The 14,588-nt window shown below is 36.1% G+C and overlaps 1 protein-coding gene across 1 annotated transcript in view; it reads right to left on the reverse strand.

The window, feature by feature from the left end:
* Positions 1 to 4,609: 4,609 nt before the first annotated feature.
* The window catches only part of LOC121413472 (probable dolichyl pyrophosphate Glc1Man9GlcNAc2 alpha-1,3-glucosyltransferase), a 75,251-nt gene continuing 65,272 nt past the window's right edge, over positions 4,610 to 14,588 (reverse strand). The window contains exons 7-12 of the mRNA XM_041606298.1: positions 10,069 to 10,172; positions 9,432 to 9,695; positions 8,826 to 8,965; positions 7,735 to 7,832; positions 6,544 to 6,616; positions 4,610 to 5,747 (exon numbers count right to left, since the gene is read on the reverse strand). Of these exons, the coding sequence (XP_041462232.1) occupies positions 5,486 to 5,747; positions 6,544 to 6,616; positions 7,735 to 7,832; positions 8,826 to 8,965; positions 9,432 to 9,695; positions 10,069 to 10,172 (941 nt within the window). The 3' untranslated portion in view covers positions 4,610 to 5,485. The remainder of the gene's footprint in view (positions 5,748 to 6,543; positions 6,617 to 7,734; positions 7,833 to 8,825; positions 8,966 to 9,431; positions 9,696 to 10,068; positions 10,173 to 14,588) is intronic.

Below are 14,588 nucleotides of genomic sequence, written 5' to 3' on the forward strand. Positions count from 1 at the left end.
CAGATGCATGTGTAATTTTGTGGTTCCAATTTGACTTGATTGGATTTGACCTGGATGCATTCAGTTTGTATTGCTAATGTTGAGTATTCCACATTTTTATTCATTTATGTTTATACATGTCTGTACATGTATGTATCAATGCTGAAATATTGTTTTATCTACACACCATGATATATTTATTTGTCGACTACAATCAGGACTAATTGTAAAATTGGGCCCTGTCTTACAAAGAGTTAACCCTATCTAGGCCGGGGGGGGGGGCCTCGGAGGCCCCCCCCCTCAACAAATCGCGCAATATTTTCGCCGCGCGAAATTTTTTGACCGCGCCGCTCGCTGACTTTTTACTTTCAAGTCTTGCGCAACTTTTGAGACCAATTTTGCGTCACCCGGGTACGTGGTTCCGAAATTATGCAACATGTAGTAAGTGCATGTCAGACCAAAAATTGCTCAAAAACGTGATTTCGTGTACTAAGTCAATGCAAATTGTGTTATCAACCAAAATTCATAAATGCATGATTATTTTTAGTTTTGCTGGTCTAAATGTATTTATTTTATGCTTTTTATGATAACAGAAGAGTCCCCAACAAATTTAATTGAAAAAACAATGAAAAACAAAATGATTTGATATCGCAATTTTTTTTCATGTACACTTGCTAAGAACACCACAAAGAGTTTCTATACCAAGAATTAGTACATTTGGAGCTTTATTTAGGGAGTTACAGGAAAAATTATGATTTTGCATATTAATTACCCATATATTAGCATAATCACTTAATAGCAATTGGCATGAAATAAGTCACTATGCAATCTTGTAGATTATGTCCCAGGCAACCTGCGTGCAAATTTTCGGCGCGATCACGTGGTCGACGGCCGAGTTCTTAGGGGGGGGGGCCTGGGAGGACCTCCCCGGCCATATGAACTCCCAAAATACCCCGGCATAGATAGGGTTAAGATTGATCTGATCAAACACAACTATGGAAAGCAAGCAGCGTCGATATCAGTGATTTTACGAACTGGCTCATACCTCGGCTGGTCTCCAAAACATGATTTCGATAAAATCACATTCAAAGTTTGGATGTTTTTCAGACCCTCATAACTTCACGCTTTGAAAGAAACCAGATTATTTATACCAATTTAGAGCATACATTCTATTCTTCTATAGTATACAATATTTCATCAGCAATTCGTATTTTTTCTTTCAAAATTTGATATGAAGCAATGTGTGCATTTTAAAAGCTGCTAATTTTGGCAAAAACGGGGTTTGAGCCAGTTTGTAAGCTCGCGCGCACCATGCGCAGTTTTTCAGCAGCACAAACCACGGTTTGAGCCACGATTTGAGCCAGTTTGTAAAATCATTTATGCGATGCGCATGTTTTTTTAGAGGCACTAACCACATACGTGCAGCATCAAGGTTGGGTCTTTGACCTGTGCGTGCCATTCTAGAGACTTAATAGTACACAAAGAATGGTTTGAGCCAGTTCTTTAAATCAAGGTAGGGGGGTTGAGCCGGTCCATAAGAAATTTAAATATGCTCAAATTATTCTTTAAATAATACAAATTTTAATCTGGAATTTGGCAAATCAATAGAGAGTGAATCACAGGCTTTCAGAATATGCAAACATTTTTCGAAAATTTGACCGAAAATAGGTTTGAGCCGGTTTGTAAAATCACTGACGATATGTAAATTGCATGTATCTTCACAATGTCTTTTTGATGATGTTGTATACTCGTAGATTTATTGTGTTGTTTAAAATTCAGTGTGCTCTTCTTTGTTTACAAAAGGACATTGTGCAAATTGCTTGCATATGAATGATGACGTTGTTGAATTTTCATAGTTGTGGTTGGTTTGATGTATCACACAGTAGCGTATGCAGGCAAAGGGGGAGGGGTGGGGTTCAAGCTGAATGAAATGTTTACAAAAAAAAGGTCTTCACCACCAATTTTAGGTTGTTTCCTACCCCCCAACAAAATGACAAGCAAAAAAAAAGGTCCTCACCACAAATTTTGTGTCGTTTCGTACGTCTGAAAAATTTTACATTCAAGAAAAAACGAAAAGGTTTTAAGGGGGGGGGGGCAATGGGGTAACAAAGAAATTTAAAGGGGGGGGGGTTAACCATGTAACCCCCCTCCCCCAGCTCCTTTTATTTCTCTTTTGAATAATTCAACCTGTTCATCTCACTCTTATTCTCTCTCATGTTACCCGCACATTCACACTGGCGAGACTGACTCTAAGCAAACAGATGATATGCCATTGGAAAAAATAGTTTGCTTGGTGTTACTGTAGCACCTTGCTTGCATGTATGTGTAATGTTTATTATTTCTTTTTCATCAGAATATGTTTCCCCTCTCTTGCATTTTTTTTTCATGCTCATGTTAATGCACTTTTTCCATTTCTATTCTTTCCACTATTCAAGGCCTCTCCCTGTATTTTTTCTTCAAATAATTCAACTTTTTATCTTTTCAAACATCTTTTTCTCATTTTTGTTCACAAGCCAAAGTGTACTCAGTCTAATTGTTCATGCAACTTTTAAACTGTATAAAATCCTACTCCCATTAACATATTACTGTATGTTATATACCTGTACATGGTCAAAATTTGTAACCCTCCTTTGTAAAAAGTATTCTCTAAAAATGCAAATATGTGAGTAAAAAAATGAAATAATAAAAAAATAAAGGTGCAATATTCAACAGTGTGTGTAAATTCATAGCAACAGTACAATCAAAGTGTTCGTGTTGAAATGATTTCCATTTCAATACAGTGTAATATTCACTATGAAATTTATGTAATATGCAAGGTTTGCTTGGTGAAAAAAAATCACTGCTGCACGGTGGATGCTTGAAAAACATAGAAAATTGTGAAAAGGATAAAAGGCTTTCTTATTCCATGATCTAGGACCAAAATTATCATTTCATGGTACTTTTGAAATTGAGGTTTGTACACTATGCCTTCATTGTCTGAGCCAATAACAATTTCTGTACATGCGTGCAAGCAGAAAACATGTCAAATACTTCCCTTATTTTTGCTTGTAGGTTGACATCCCTGCATGAGGCTGAAGCCCAGAGCACACAATGCCACAAGATTGCACTAAGATCTGATTGTAGCAAAATAGCAGTGTGGGCCACCCTGAAATACGCTGCAACTGCGATTTGATCTGTTGCAGAAAAATTGCAGACCTGGGGCCCGTTGCAGAAAGAGTTGCAATCACACGCAACTCTAAAAATCATGCGCAACTTGATTTTCAACCAATCAACAGCGCGTATTTGGGACTTGCGATTGATTATTTGACTTGCGTTTAAATGCAACTCTTTCTGCAACGGACCCCAGAATTCACACATTTGACATGTCAGATCTTCCTGCGATCCTTCTGCAATTTTGACAATTCAAGCCAATCAGATTTGTAATAGACGATGTTGTCACAACCAAAGATAAATTACTGCAGGACAGTATCAAGTACATGTACAAACTGAAATAAATTTCATTTTGAAACCACCTATACCATGGCGATATTTATTGCTTTGTGAAATTTCAGATCAGTACCAAATGTTACAGGACATGATTAAAAGCACAAGTGTTTACAGTGTACTTACAGGTTTGTGTTATCATATTTTGTAACCAGTTCTTATGAAAGGACAAGTCCACCCTCAGAAAAAGTTGATTTGAAAAAAAAGAGAAAAATCCATCAAGCATAACGCTGAAAATTTCATCAAAATCGGTTGTAAAATAAGTAAGTTATGACATTTAAAAGTTTCACTTAAACATGTATGCACATCCTGGTCAGTATGCAAATGAAGGGACTGATGACATCACTCACTCACTACTTGTATTTCTTTTGTATGATACATAAAATATTTTAATTTTCTCCTCATTGGAAGGTGAAACAAGTTTTCTTCCTCCATGAACAGGGGGAATTACAATTGTCTAACATTTAATGGTTCAGTAAAGCTGGTCCTCAATTGTCAAATCTGTAAATCTGGAAAATTGTATAATTCAAACAATAAAAAACAAGAAATTGTGAGGAACATTGACTCTCATTTGCTGCAGAGTTGTGCATATAACCGTTTTGTGAAAATTAAGCGAAATTTTGAAATGTCATAACTTATTTTACGTCCGATTTTGATGATATTTTCGACGTTATTCTTGTTTTATTTTTTATTTTTCTCTATTAATTCAAATCAACATTTTCCTGGGGTGGACTTGACCTTCATAGATAAAGACCGAATTTTCACATCATTGATTGTGTGGCCGCAGGTTAACTTGGACAACACTTATATGGAATGCTTGTTCCCAACTCAATTTCAGGGATGTCATGGTCTACTGGTTCTGACTCGTCTTTCAATCAGAGGGCCGTGTGTTCAAATCCTACCAGGGGCCCGTTTCATAAAGCTCTTTGTAAGTTACGGATGACTTTACACACGACTGGTGACCATTTCTTGTGCTATATGATATCTCTATGTAACTGATTTAGCACCTAAGAACGGGTTTCAGTCGTGCGTAACTTTACGAAGAGCTTTATGAAACACCACCCAGGTACCGATTTAACACCTGGGTGGAGAATGGCAGTGTCGATATCTTGCCAAAGGACGCTAGGCTGGGGTGGGATTTGAATACAACCACTGATTACAAAACGAGTCAGAACTGCTCCACCACGTCACATCCACTATGTCTTGATAGCTAGCACTATGTCTATGTGCCTATTATCACTTCATCTTATCAATTTTACAGATATATTTCAATTAGGCAGCTGAGAGATAAGAGTCGAAACATCAACATTGTTATGAAATGAAAACAAAACAAGCAGTTTAAAATTATAGTAACTACATTTACATACTTAAAATAAATTTGGCAAAACCTTGTAGGCAAGGCCTTAAGAATTCATATACATCTTTGGAAGACAAATGAAAATCAACCTACTTTTATGATGAACATACATGTATGGTGTACTGTACATAAATACCTCACAAGGTAGTCGTAATTGTAATATAAACTTTGGAATGGCAGAGAATAAGGCAAAACGTTTTTAAGTTTTATATAAAAATCCTCTCTATAAGTTCTATTTGGACCCTGAAAACCTATTAAGAATGTTGTTCATTCAAACTCTACATCAGAGCTACTAACCTTAACAAGAAGACTTCAGTATTTTAAAGAACTGAAAATAAGTATTTAGAATAGGGCAACGCATATAACTGAAACTTAAGAACCTTCCGCAGGAAACCATCAGTATTTTCATTTTCACATCTAATTACTGAACATCAGTGCAGTTACATGTAGCTCATAATGATGCCAGTGTCATGCCAACAGTGCTATCTTTACTGAAGCTTACATGTATGTTTGAAGAAGAGCATTGAAGATAAAAATACTAAAAATTGTGGCATGTACTTTTCAATCATCTAGCATGAGTCAAACTATGCAACAGATAACCGAAGAAAACAACAAAAATAATAGGAATTCAATGTATGTAATTTTATTTAGAAAAAGAAAAAATATCTAGTCCTGCTTGCTATGTTCTACTTTGACACCCCCTCTCTTTAGTGTGTTAGAGTAGAGTCGCAACCATGAGTATATAACACCTACTGAGCAATACACTGATATCAATAACAGAGGGAGGAAAGCCAGTTGTTCTGACAGCCCTAATAGAGGATGCATGATATCACAGTACACATACAGGGGTACCAGCCCCACAATGTACATGGTATCTATGGGATTCAGCAGCGGGAGGTAGGGGAGGGAGAATGATTGCTTGATGGATCTGCAGATATAGGAAAGAAAACAAATGATAAAGATTAAATGATGTATTCTGTCTGGCAACATAACAATGATTCAATCCAACTCATTACTAGATTATAAGAGTGAGTGCACCCCATAATGGTTATGACACATGTATGAAGGGCATGAAATAAAAAAATGTGTTTTATTGGATAAATCTACCAATTTTACATCAAGGTTTATTTGATCAGGTGCTTGGTTAAAATAAAACATCTGCACATCTTGCCCCATTTACATGTACATACATCTTGTGGAGCCATCCTTACATTCAAGGTGTGTGCAATACATAACACGTCACCACATTAGTCAGATCGTGAACTTGAGACGTTCACTACCATGTATCCACCAATCACATCGCACGTTAAATAACATGTTCGCAATGACATTTTGGCATGACTTTACATCCCATTAAAGCCTTTCTGAAACACGTGCCCTGGGGTAATTTTAGGATTAGTACAGAGCTGCCAAGCTGAAAAAGAACATTTCAGTATTTTTAAAGTTGAAAATCAGTATTTCGGTGAGGAAATCAGTATTTTCAAAAAATACAATTGGACAACACATAAAGCTGACACTTTAGAAGTCAGTATTTTACATTAAACTATCAGTATTTTTCTCACTTTTCAGTACTAAATACTGAAAATCAGTACTACATATGTACTTGGCAGCTCTGTTAGTATTATACACCTTACTACACATACATGACGTAGAATACCTTTACGAATACCTCAATTGTTTCCCTGCCCCTCCCCCTCTCACGTGGGACATACATGTATACCTACCTGTGACAAGATTCCATGCACAGAAAACAAAAGCAGGTATAGACAATCATCAAACAGACTTTTATTGGGGTTTCTATACAAAAGAGAAAGATTGTAAAAAAAACATTAAAACAACTACACTACTCACGCACCATCATCTTTTTTCCATGTATTCACTTACAAATATTTTTGGATGTTCTGTTTGTTATTTCCTTATGTAATTTTTTTTCGTTTGTTATATTGTAAATATTTGTTTACAGGGCCCCCTGGAAAACAGTACAAGAGTACTGATGGGGTCACCCTGTATAAATAAAACAAAACAGATAAATAAACACTATATCAGCCCTAATGGAGAGAGATTATAAACACAAATTTTGGTTGAATCGAGCATTACTCCCCCGTTTTGAGGGGGAAAAAATACTTTATTATTTAATATGTTCTGGGCAACAATTTCATTTGGCTTTATTTCCATATCCCCCCACCAATAAACAAATTAAGTCACATAGCATGCATACTCCTCTACATCCAATGCTCTTTATGTGAAGCATTCATGGAATTACTTTTTTTTTTCATGTATACCCTACATTGTAGGAAAACATGGAATGCTCTAAATTCATCATGGCTGGAGAATGTACAGTGAAGCCGCATACATTCGTAATTCTGAAGGTTCGTTAGCCCGAAAACGAAATGAGGTTCGTAATTCTGAAGGTTTGTTAGTCTGAAAGCAAAATGATTAACGAACCTTATGTCGTTTTCGGATTTACGAACCTCACTTCGTTTTCGGACTAACGAACATTCGGAATTACGAACCTCATTTCATTTTCGGAATTACGAACCTCATTTCGTTTTCGGACTAATGAACCTTCGGAATTACGAACCTTCGGAAATACGAACCTTCGGAATAACGAACCTTCGTAACATCGAACCTTATTTCGTTTTCGGATTACCGAACCTTCGGAATAACGCCACTCGGATTAACGAACCCTTTTATGTTTTTTGATTAACGAACATCGAGATATAGGCAATTTATGGGTTTCGGAATTACGAAGTGTAACCTAGTGAAGCAACCCCCCCCCAAAAAAAAAAATATAATAAACAAGTGGATAAATGGACACTGGGCATACAAAGAAGTTGACTAATTCATGGAATTGGCCCTTTATAATATTATTTCAAATAAGAACATACAACAAATCAAGATAATATTCTACTAACCTGCTGGAGTGAATAGAAGTGGGAAGAGCGAAAAATGACCAACAGTGGATAATAATAGGAAGACTTGGGCATCTTTGAAACTTTGTACTGCCAGTAAACTAAAATGAGGATGATGGGAGAAACAGATTCCTTCCACATAAATATCGAAAATGATGATGTGTGCTAGATACATTGTGTAGGATAATTCGCATGAAACTGATTAGAAGTGGTCTATTAATGTCTTAATTCTGACACAGTAATAATTTTACTAAAATTCGATAAAACTGAACCATACAGTATGTCTCAAGGCCACCGCACACCTTACCACTGGTTCACGATCCGATTTTGGAACAAATCGCATTTTGCTTATTTTCTGACAATGTGAATAAAAAGTATCTTTTTATTTGAGGGCCATATTAAAACCGAAAGAATTTCAGATGATTACAGGCCTTTATTTCAGAGTAAAGGCCACATTAGTTTAAAATTGTAGCCAATCATATGATTGCTATGACATCATTATGACTAAATATTAAATTTGCTTTTATTCTAATCAGGATTAGGGGATAGTCATATTTGAACACAGGTATTCGTACCATAATTTAAAACATTACACAGTAAGACATTCCATGATTCAATATTAGCATCAAATTCTACGTTTTATTTCATATCAGGTCGCAGATCAATCATAAGGTGTGTGGTGGCCTGTACACGAACGCTTCATCCAACTTTCCCCTTCCCATAACGTACACTATAATTGTTGCCACTTGCCTATTAAACCATTTTTCCTCGAAACAAGCCACAAAAGTATGTATCATTGAAAGAAAACAACTGGGTAGCATTTCCATGAAATAAGCAGTAATTTTCACTCAATTCTTATAAGCTTCTGAAAACTTTTGCATCTGATTAGCACAAATGAAAGAAAGTCAGTGAAAAATCACTATTTGCTTTAGAAAACTCTCCTCTTGGGAACGCTTAATGAAAAGGTTCGTCAGAGTGATTTTCACTGACTAATTTTCTCTCGGCCAATCAAATACACAGATTTACAGTAGCTTATAACAGTAAAGAAAAAAATATACTACTGGCTACTGCTTAATGAAATCCTTCAATCTCACCTGAGAGGCACAATCATCAAGAGGACGGCCTTTTCATGGACGTGCCATCCAAAGATGAACGAACTGAAGGCACACAGCGTGATGGAACGGATGAAACCGTTTGGACCGCCAGGGTAGCGCCAGAGGTGGAGTAATGATGGCTGTTCAAGAAAGACAAATGAATAAGATTAAGAAAGGGATATGAGAGAGAGGGGCAGAGAGGGGAAGGGAGAAATTGAGAAAGAGGAGGGGAGGCAACGAAGAGAGAAACAGACAGATTGAGAAATAGGAAAAAAAAGGGGGAAAGATACATGCAGAAAAATAGGAAGAGAGAAAGAGAACGGAAGAGAAAAAGGGGGATGGATTATAAATATAAATGCACTTGGTTGTGCAAATTGGATGTTCTAATGCTAAATAATCCTTGACTGACTTTGCTATCAAAATGTAGGTTTGGTCTTTTATGACAAGTTGGTTATAAACTGGTATGAGTGTTATCATGTAACATCTTAGTTTTATAATGACAAAAACATCTTTTCCTCCCTCGGTTGAAATATTGTAACTTCATTTGAAAGTGGATAAACCACTTCCATGTCACTCATATCATGCAATTGCTCATTGTATACACACCATCATTGAAAGCCCTGTCATCACAAAAGTGGCTATAGGTGGGACCGAAGGTAGGACCGTGTGCTCAAACTCCTGGACCAGACCTGCAGTCATGGACGCCTTCTGCTTGAGGATGTCCCCAGAGACCACTCCAGACTTGATACCGATGATGGTCAGGGCCTTGTCGGCCACGTTGTAGAGGGCCCAGAAGTTAGGTGCCCAGTAGGCGTGGCAGAGCCCTCGCTTGAACGGGAACAGCCGAGAGAGCACCTGAGGAAGCTGGCCCTTAGGATGCAGATGAAATGCAGAAATATCAGATTCAGTGACAAAGAATCAATTAGACTATGGCTACTCGATCTTGTCACCAGCAATATGCCACCATGGATCGCAAACAAATCTATGACACGACCAGTCAATTAACTGTGACACATACTCTGTCATGAGAAATTAAAATGCAAAGACATGACAAAACATACTGCCTTATTCATAGCAACAACAAAAAAGAGAAAAAAATATGCCCCAAAGTGGAAAGGTTTGCATCTCTGAACCACTTATTTGTAGTCCTATTCAATAAGTGTTGCCACAAATGACAGTACCAATATGTGCACAATTTTAAGTCATATATGAGAGCAAACTATGAAAGATTTCATATCCTTACCATAGCAATGAATGGGCCAAAAGACAAGGCACAGACAGATACCACCACAGAGCCAAGGCAGATTAATCTTACAAGAGAAAAACTTGTCCATTTCACACCTCCATCTGTACATGAAAAAAAAGACAGGATGTTCCACAAAAATCAACAATTTAAGAAATTATGTAAAATGATATAAGCCAATAAAAACGCAGGATTTCAGTAGCTTGCAACTTGTCATCCATGCAAAACTTTCTTGAACAGGGTTTAAATTTATTGAACAAGAATGGCTCATGATTTCAGTTCATTATACAGCCTATATTACCCCGGCTAAGCTAGTCTACCGATTCTGGTGCACACAACTGTTTGAGGAATTACTTCCTGCCGGTACCCATTAACCTCACCTGGGTCGAGTGCAGCACAGTGTGGATAAAGTTCTTGCTGAAGGAAACCACGCCATGGCTAGGATTCGACCTCACAACCCTCTGGTTGAAAGGCGAAAGTCAGAACCACTAGACCACGACACACCCACACAAGAAAAATAACAAGAAAGAAATGCTAATGAGCCATCCCCATCTCATACAAGATCGTTGTAGTGCTAACTAAATATGTCCTGATTTTTTGTGCAAATTGATTAGTTAAAATTTTACACTTTTCTTGCTCTTCTTGATGTATATTTGTTAATTTCATATAACGGTATCAGAATGAAGAAGAAAATCTGACTTTTACGTTGACGTGAATGAAAAATACCCCATTTGCCTATGCTAGACAAAATACATAAGAACTTCTTGTTTTCTTGTTTTTTTATTTATTGATTTTATTGTAAAAAGCCTTAAAACAGACATACATGTACTGAAGCCTTCCGACATGTTTTCATCAGAGTAAAAATCGCATGACTAGAACACTAGAACACACCAAAAAGCTTGACAGCCAATCACAGCTCGCCGTTCAGCGTCCATTTTTTCTTTCGGTTCTATATATTATTTTGCTATAGCGTTCCAGCCACTTATGCGATTTTACTCCAATGAGTGCATGTCGAAAAGCTTCAGTGTATACGTTTTTAAGGCTTTTAAAAAATTTTTGTGGTACCAAACACTTTTTTTTTTGGAGGGGGGGAGGACACACACTGCAATCGTTTTTTTATATTCTAAACTAAAACTTAATATCATACATATACATGTATCTAATATTCTCTTCTCGTTTTAAGGTGGAATCTTCATCTAAAGCTCCCAATCATTTTAGGCCAAGTAAAAAAAGATAGTAGTTGATCGTCCGGGTTTTTTGAGAGCGGTGATGAGGGAGGTCCTTGCTATTTGCTATCTTACTATTTTTTTAAGAACACGGAGGCATATTCTCGGTCCGATTTTTGACATCAGTGATGAGGGAGGTCCTTACTATTTACTATTTTTTTTGCTATTTTTTATTCAAATGATTGTCAGGCCATGTCAAGCTCGAATTATGTGATCGATGTATGCTCAATAGTAATAATAAATGATTAGAAATATATATATACATATTTATATGTATAAATATCTACGATTGATTGGAAATCTATGGAAAATAAAATCTGGGCCCTGTTGCATAAAAGTTTATGTATTGATTTATGTCATGATTTATGTCACGATTTACGTCATATAGCATAAATCATGACATAAACACAAATAATGACATAAATCCGTTGCATAAAGCTTTATGTCTGATATCGCGACATAAAATCATGACATAAATCCATTTGAATGACATAAATTTATGTCGTGATTAAAATCAAGACATAAACAGCGGCTTTCTGCAATAAGTGACTTAAGGGTAATTTTACGATCATTTTCTTTAATTATGCCCTCTGTAATTTGATGATATTTTGAGTTTTACTTGGACTTTCGAAATAATTTTTGTGTCATTGGATAGCATATGATGTATTCTTTCAATATTTGAAAAACGAACAATCATAAATCTTTCCCTTATTTTCATAAGCAAAACTAGGCCTAAGCATAATAGTTAATGTGTTTACTTCGTTGAGGATAGGACATTTTCCTTAGAATGATGACATAATTTATATCAACGCCACATATTTTTCAAGCACCACCCTACCTCCCAAAATGATGATAATAACTCTGACTTTCAGTCTAGAATCGCCCCCTTTGTGCTTAATTCAAATGTGATTAAAAAAGAAATTTGGTACATACATTGGGTGATTTCAAGTCCAGTGTTGGCGTTGGTATTGGAATTTGAATTGCTTCCCGTAGGTTTAAAATCTATTTTGTGTGTCAGAAATCATGTTGCCATGGTAACGGCATATTATATGACATAAAATTGGTAAAAAAACTTTCAGATTTAATTACTAGATCAATTTTCAACCAATTCTCATGAAATTTGGTTTACATATTGAGTTTGAGGTGAAGATGTGAGAGACACATATTTTGTGTGTGTCGGAAATCATGTTGCCATGGTTACCACATACTATTTGCCCTAAATTAGGCAAAAATATATTGGTTCCGGCTTCTTGGTTAGTTTAAACCAATTCTCATGAAATTTGGCTCATTGGTCTCGAGGTAAAAATGTGCAGGACATATTTTTTAATGTGTCGGAATCGTGTTGTCATGGTAACAATATATGTGTCAAAAATTAGGCAAAATCTTGCAGTTCAAACTACTTCATCAGTTATGTTCATGATTTGCTCGTGGAGGTCTTGGGTAAAGATGGGCAAGACATATATTTTTCATAGTTTGAAACTGTTGCCATTGTAAGTTTGTAACGGCTAAGGGCAAGGGTATTTATCACCTTCATTGATAGTTCTAGTTTAATGTTCCTTCCCCGCAACAAAGTGCATATAGGACGTGCCTCGTTTATTTCATCATCCTTTTTAATATCGCCTTTTCTTTGTTAATTTTCTTTTTTCAGGTTCATAGTCTAAAATGGTAGGCCTAGAAGAAATACGAATTGTAATTTAAAAGAGGAAAGAAAAAGGAAATATGAAAAGGTCATCAAAATTGATAATTTATAGGTCATCCAATTTTTTTCGAAAATCTCAGATGCAGCTTCTCGCTTGCATTATTCATCTAGTTCTTAGTTAATAGTCTCGTTGGAGAAAGAAAGGTAGCATTATCATGAAAAATTCGGTCTGACAAAAGAAAGGAAAATAAAAAAGTGAAATATGATATATGCTATTTCATATCATATCAACATCTATCACAAAGTTAGATTTTGTATTACAAAGTTAAAATGTTTGCTCGCTCGCAGTTTTTATAAATTTCGTCCTTTATGCCATGTCTGCCCCATAACAATTTAGATTTCCAAAGCCCCTAATTGAAAGAAAACTCCTTCACAGAGAACAATATTTGTGTCAGTCATCCCCAAACCATGAACACCGATTGACAACCATGCATATATCCCTGTAATCAATGATTATTATTTTTTCTTGATAATTTCAATTTTGTATTATATAAGCATGTCATGGAACCACCTTGCCAGTGCAGTTGCGGCGAGGGTTACAAACGTGGAAGCACAATGGGGGAATTTCTTCAAGAAAATATTTGACATGAAAAAAAAACAAATAAACAAGCCTAAATAAAAAAGAAGAGACGGGGTTTAATCCGTGCCAAAAACTGGCCATTAGAGATGGGGCGATGGGGGGGGGGGGGGTCCACTTTAGAATATGCTCACTTATTGCCCAAATTCCAAGAGGAGTGCACATGAGGGGCCACTACTCATCACGGCTTTGTGCCTTAATTGGGACACGTTCATACCACCTGTATCCCTTAATCCATACCCCAGTCACCAATCATTTATATTTATTCATCTTTGAGCACCTGGCCATTTTCTTTCTATCTCTCTCTCATGAAATGTAACCCCCCCCAAAAAAAAAAAAATGCTTTATCCTTTTATCGCTTTCATTATCTCCCTCCCTCCGAGATTAGGCCACTATCATTCACGAAATTTATCTAACCAATTCTCTATACATCTCTCCTCTTCTGTTAATGACTCCTTCACATTTAAACTTTTTCATTTCCCTTCTCCCATTCTAATTCACCTCGCCCCCGCTTTCTCACTTTTACTTATACAGTGTAATCTTTGCATCTCTACATAGATCTATCTCATTTTCATTTCTCGCCCTCAATCAATTACTTTCCAAATTTGACAATTCATGGGACAATATTTAGAGTTTATAAAAATAATCCTACAATTTTCTACAAATATTAATTACTATTTTTAGTAGGGAAACAAGTGTGTCCTGAGGGGCAAATCATATTTAGACCACACCCCCCCCCCCTGATTCAATAAAAGCAACAAAGAGATGAAGCAAAAAGAATGACATTTTATGTAAATTTATTACTTTAAAAATAAATACACACTAGAAATTTGTGAAACAATTTTATCTTGTCACCTGTCCTATGACTTTATAAACATGATTAAAAGTGGAACATGGATTTAAATAAAACGTATTTTTCATATCATTATATATTATATTATTCATAGATATTTCCACTTAAAAGAGATGAAGATTTCTGTAATATCATGAAGAGGAACTCACAGTGTTGTAATTTATT

This window comes from Lytechinus variegatus, chromosome 1 (genome assembly GCF_018143015.1).
Source record: "Lytechinus variegatus isolate NC3 chromosome 1, Lvar_3.0, whole genome shotgun sequence".
NCBI classification, from domain to species: domain Eukaryota; kingdom Metazoa; phylum Echinodermata; class Echinoidea; order Temnopleuroida; family Toxopneustidae; genus Lytechinus; species Lytechinus variegatus.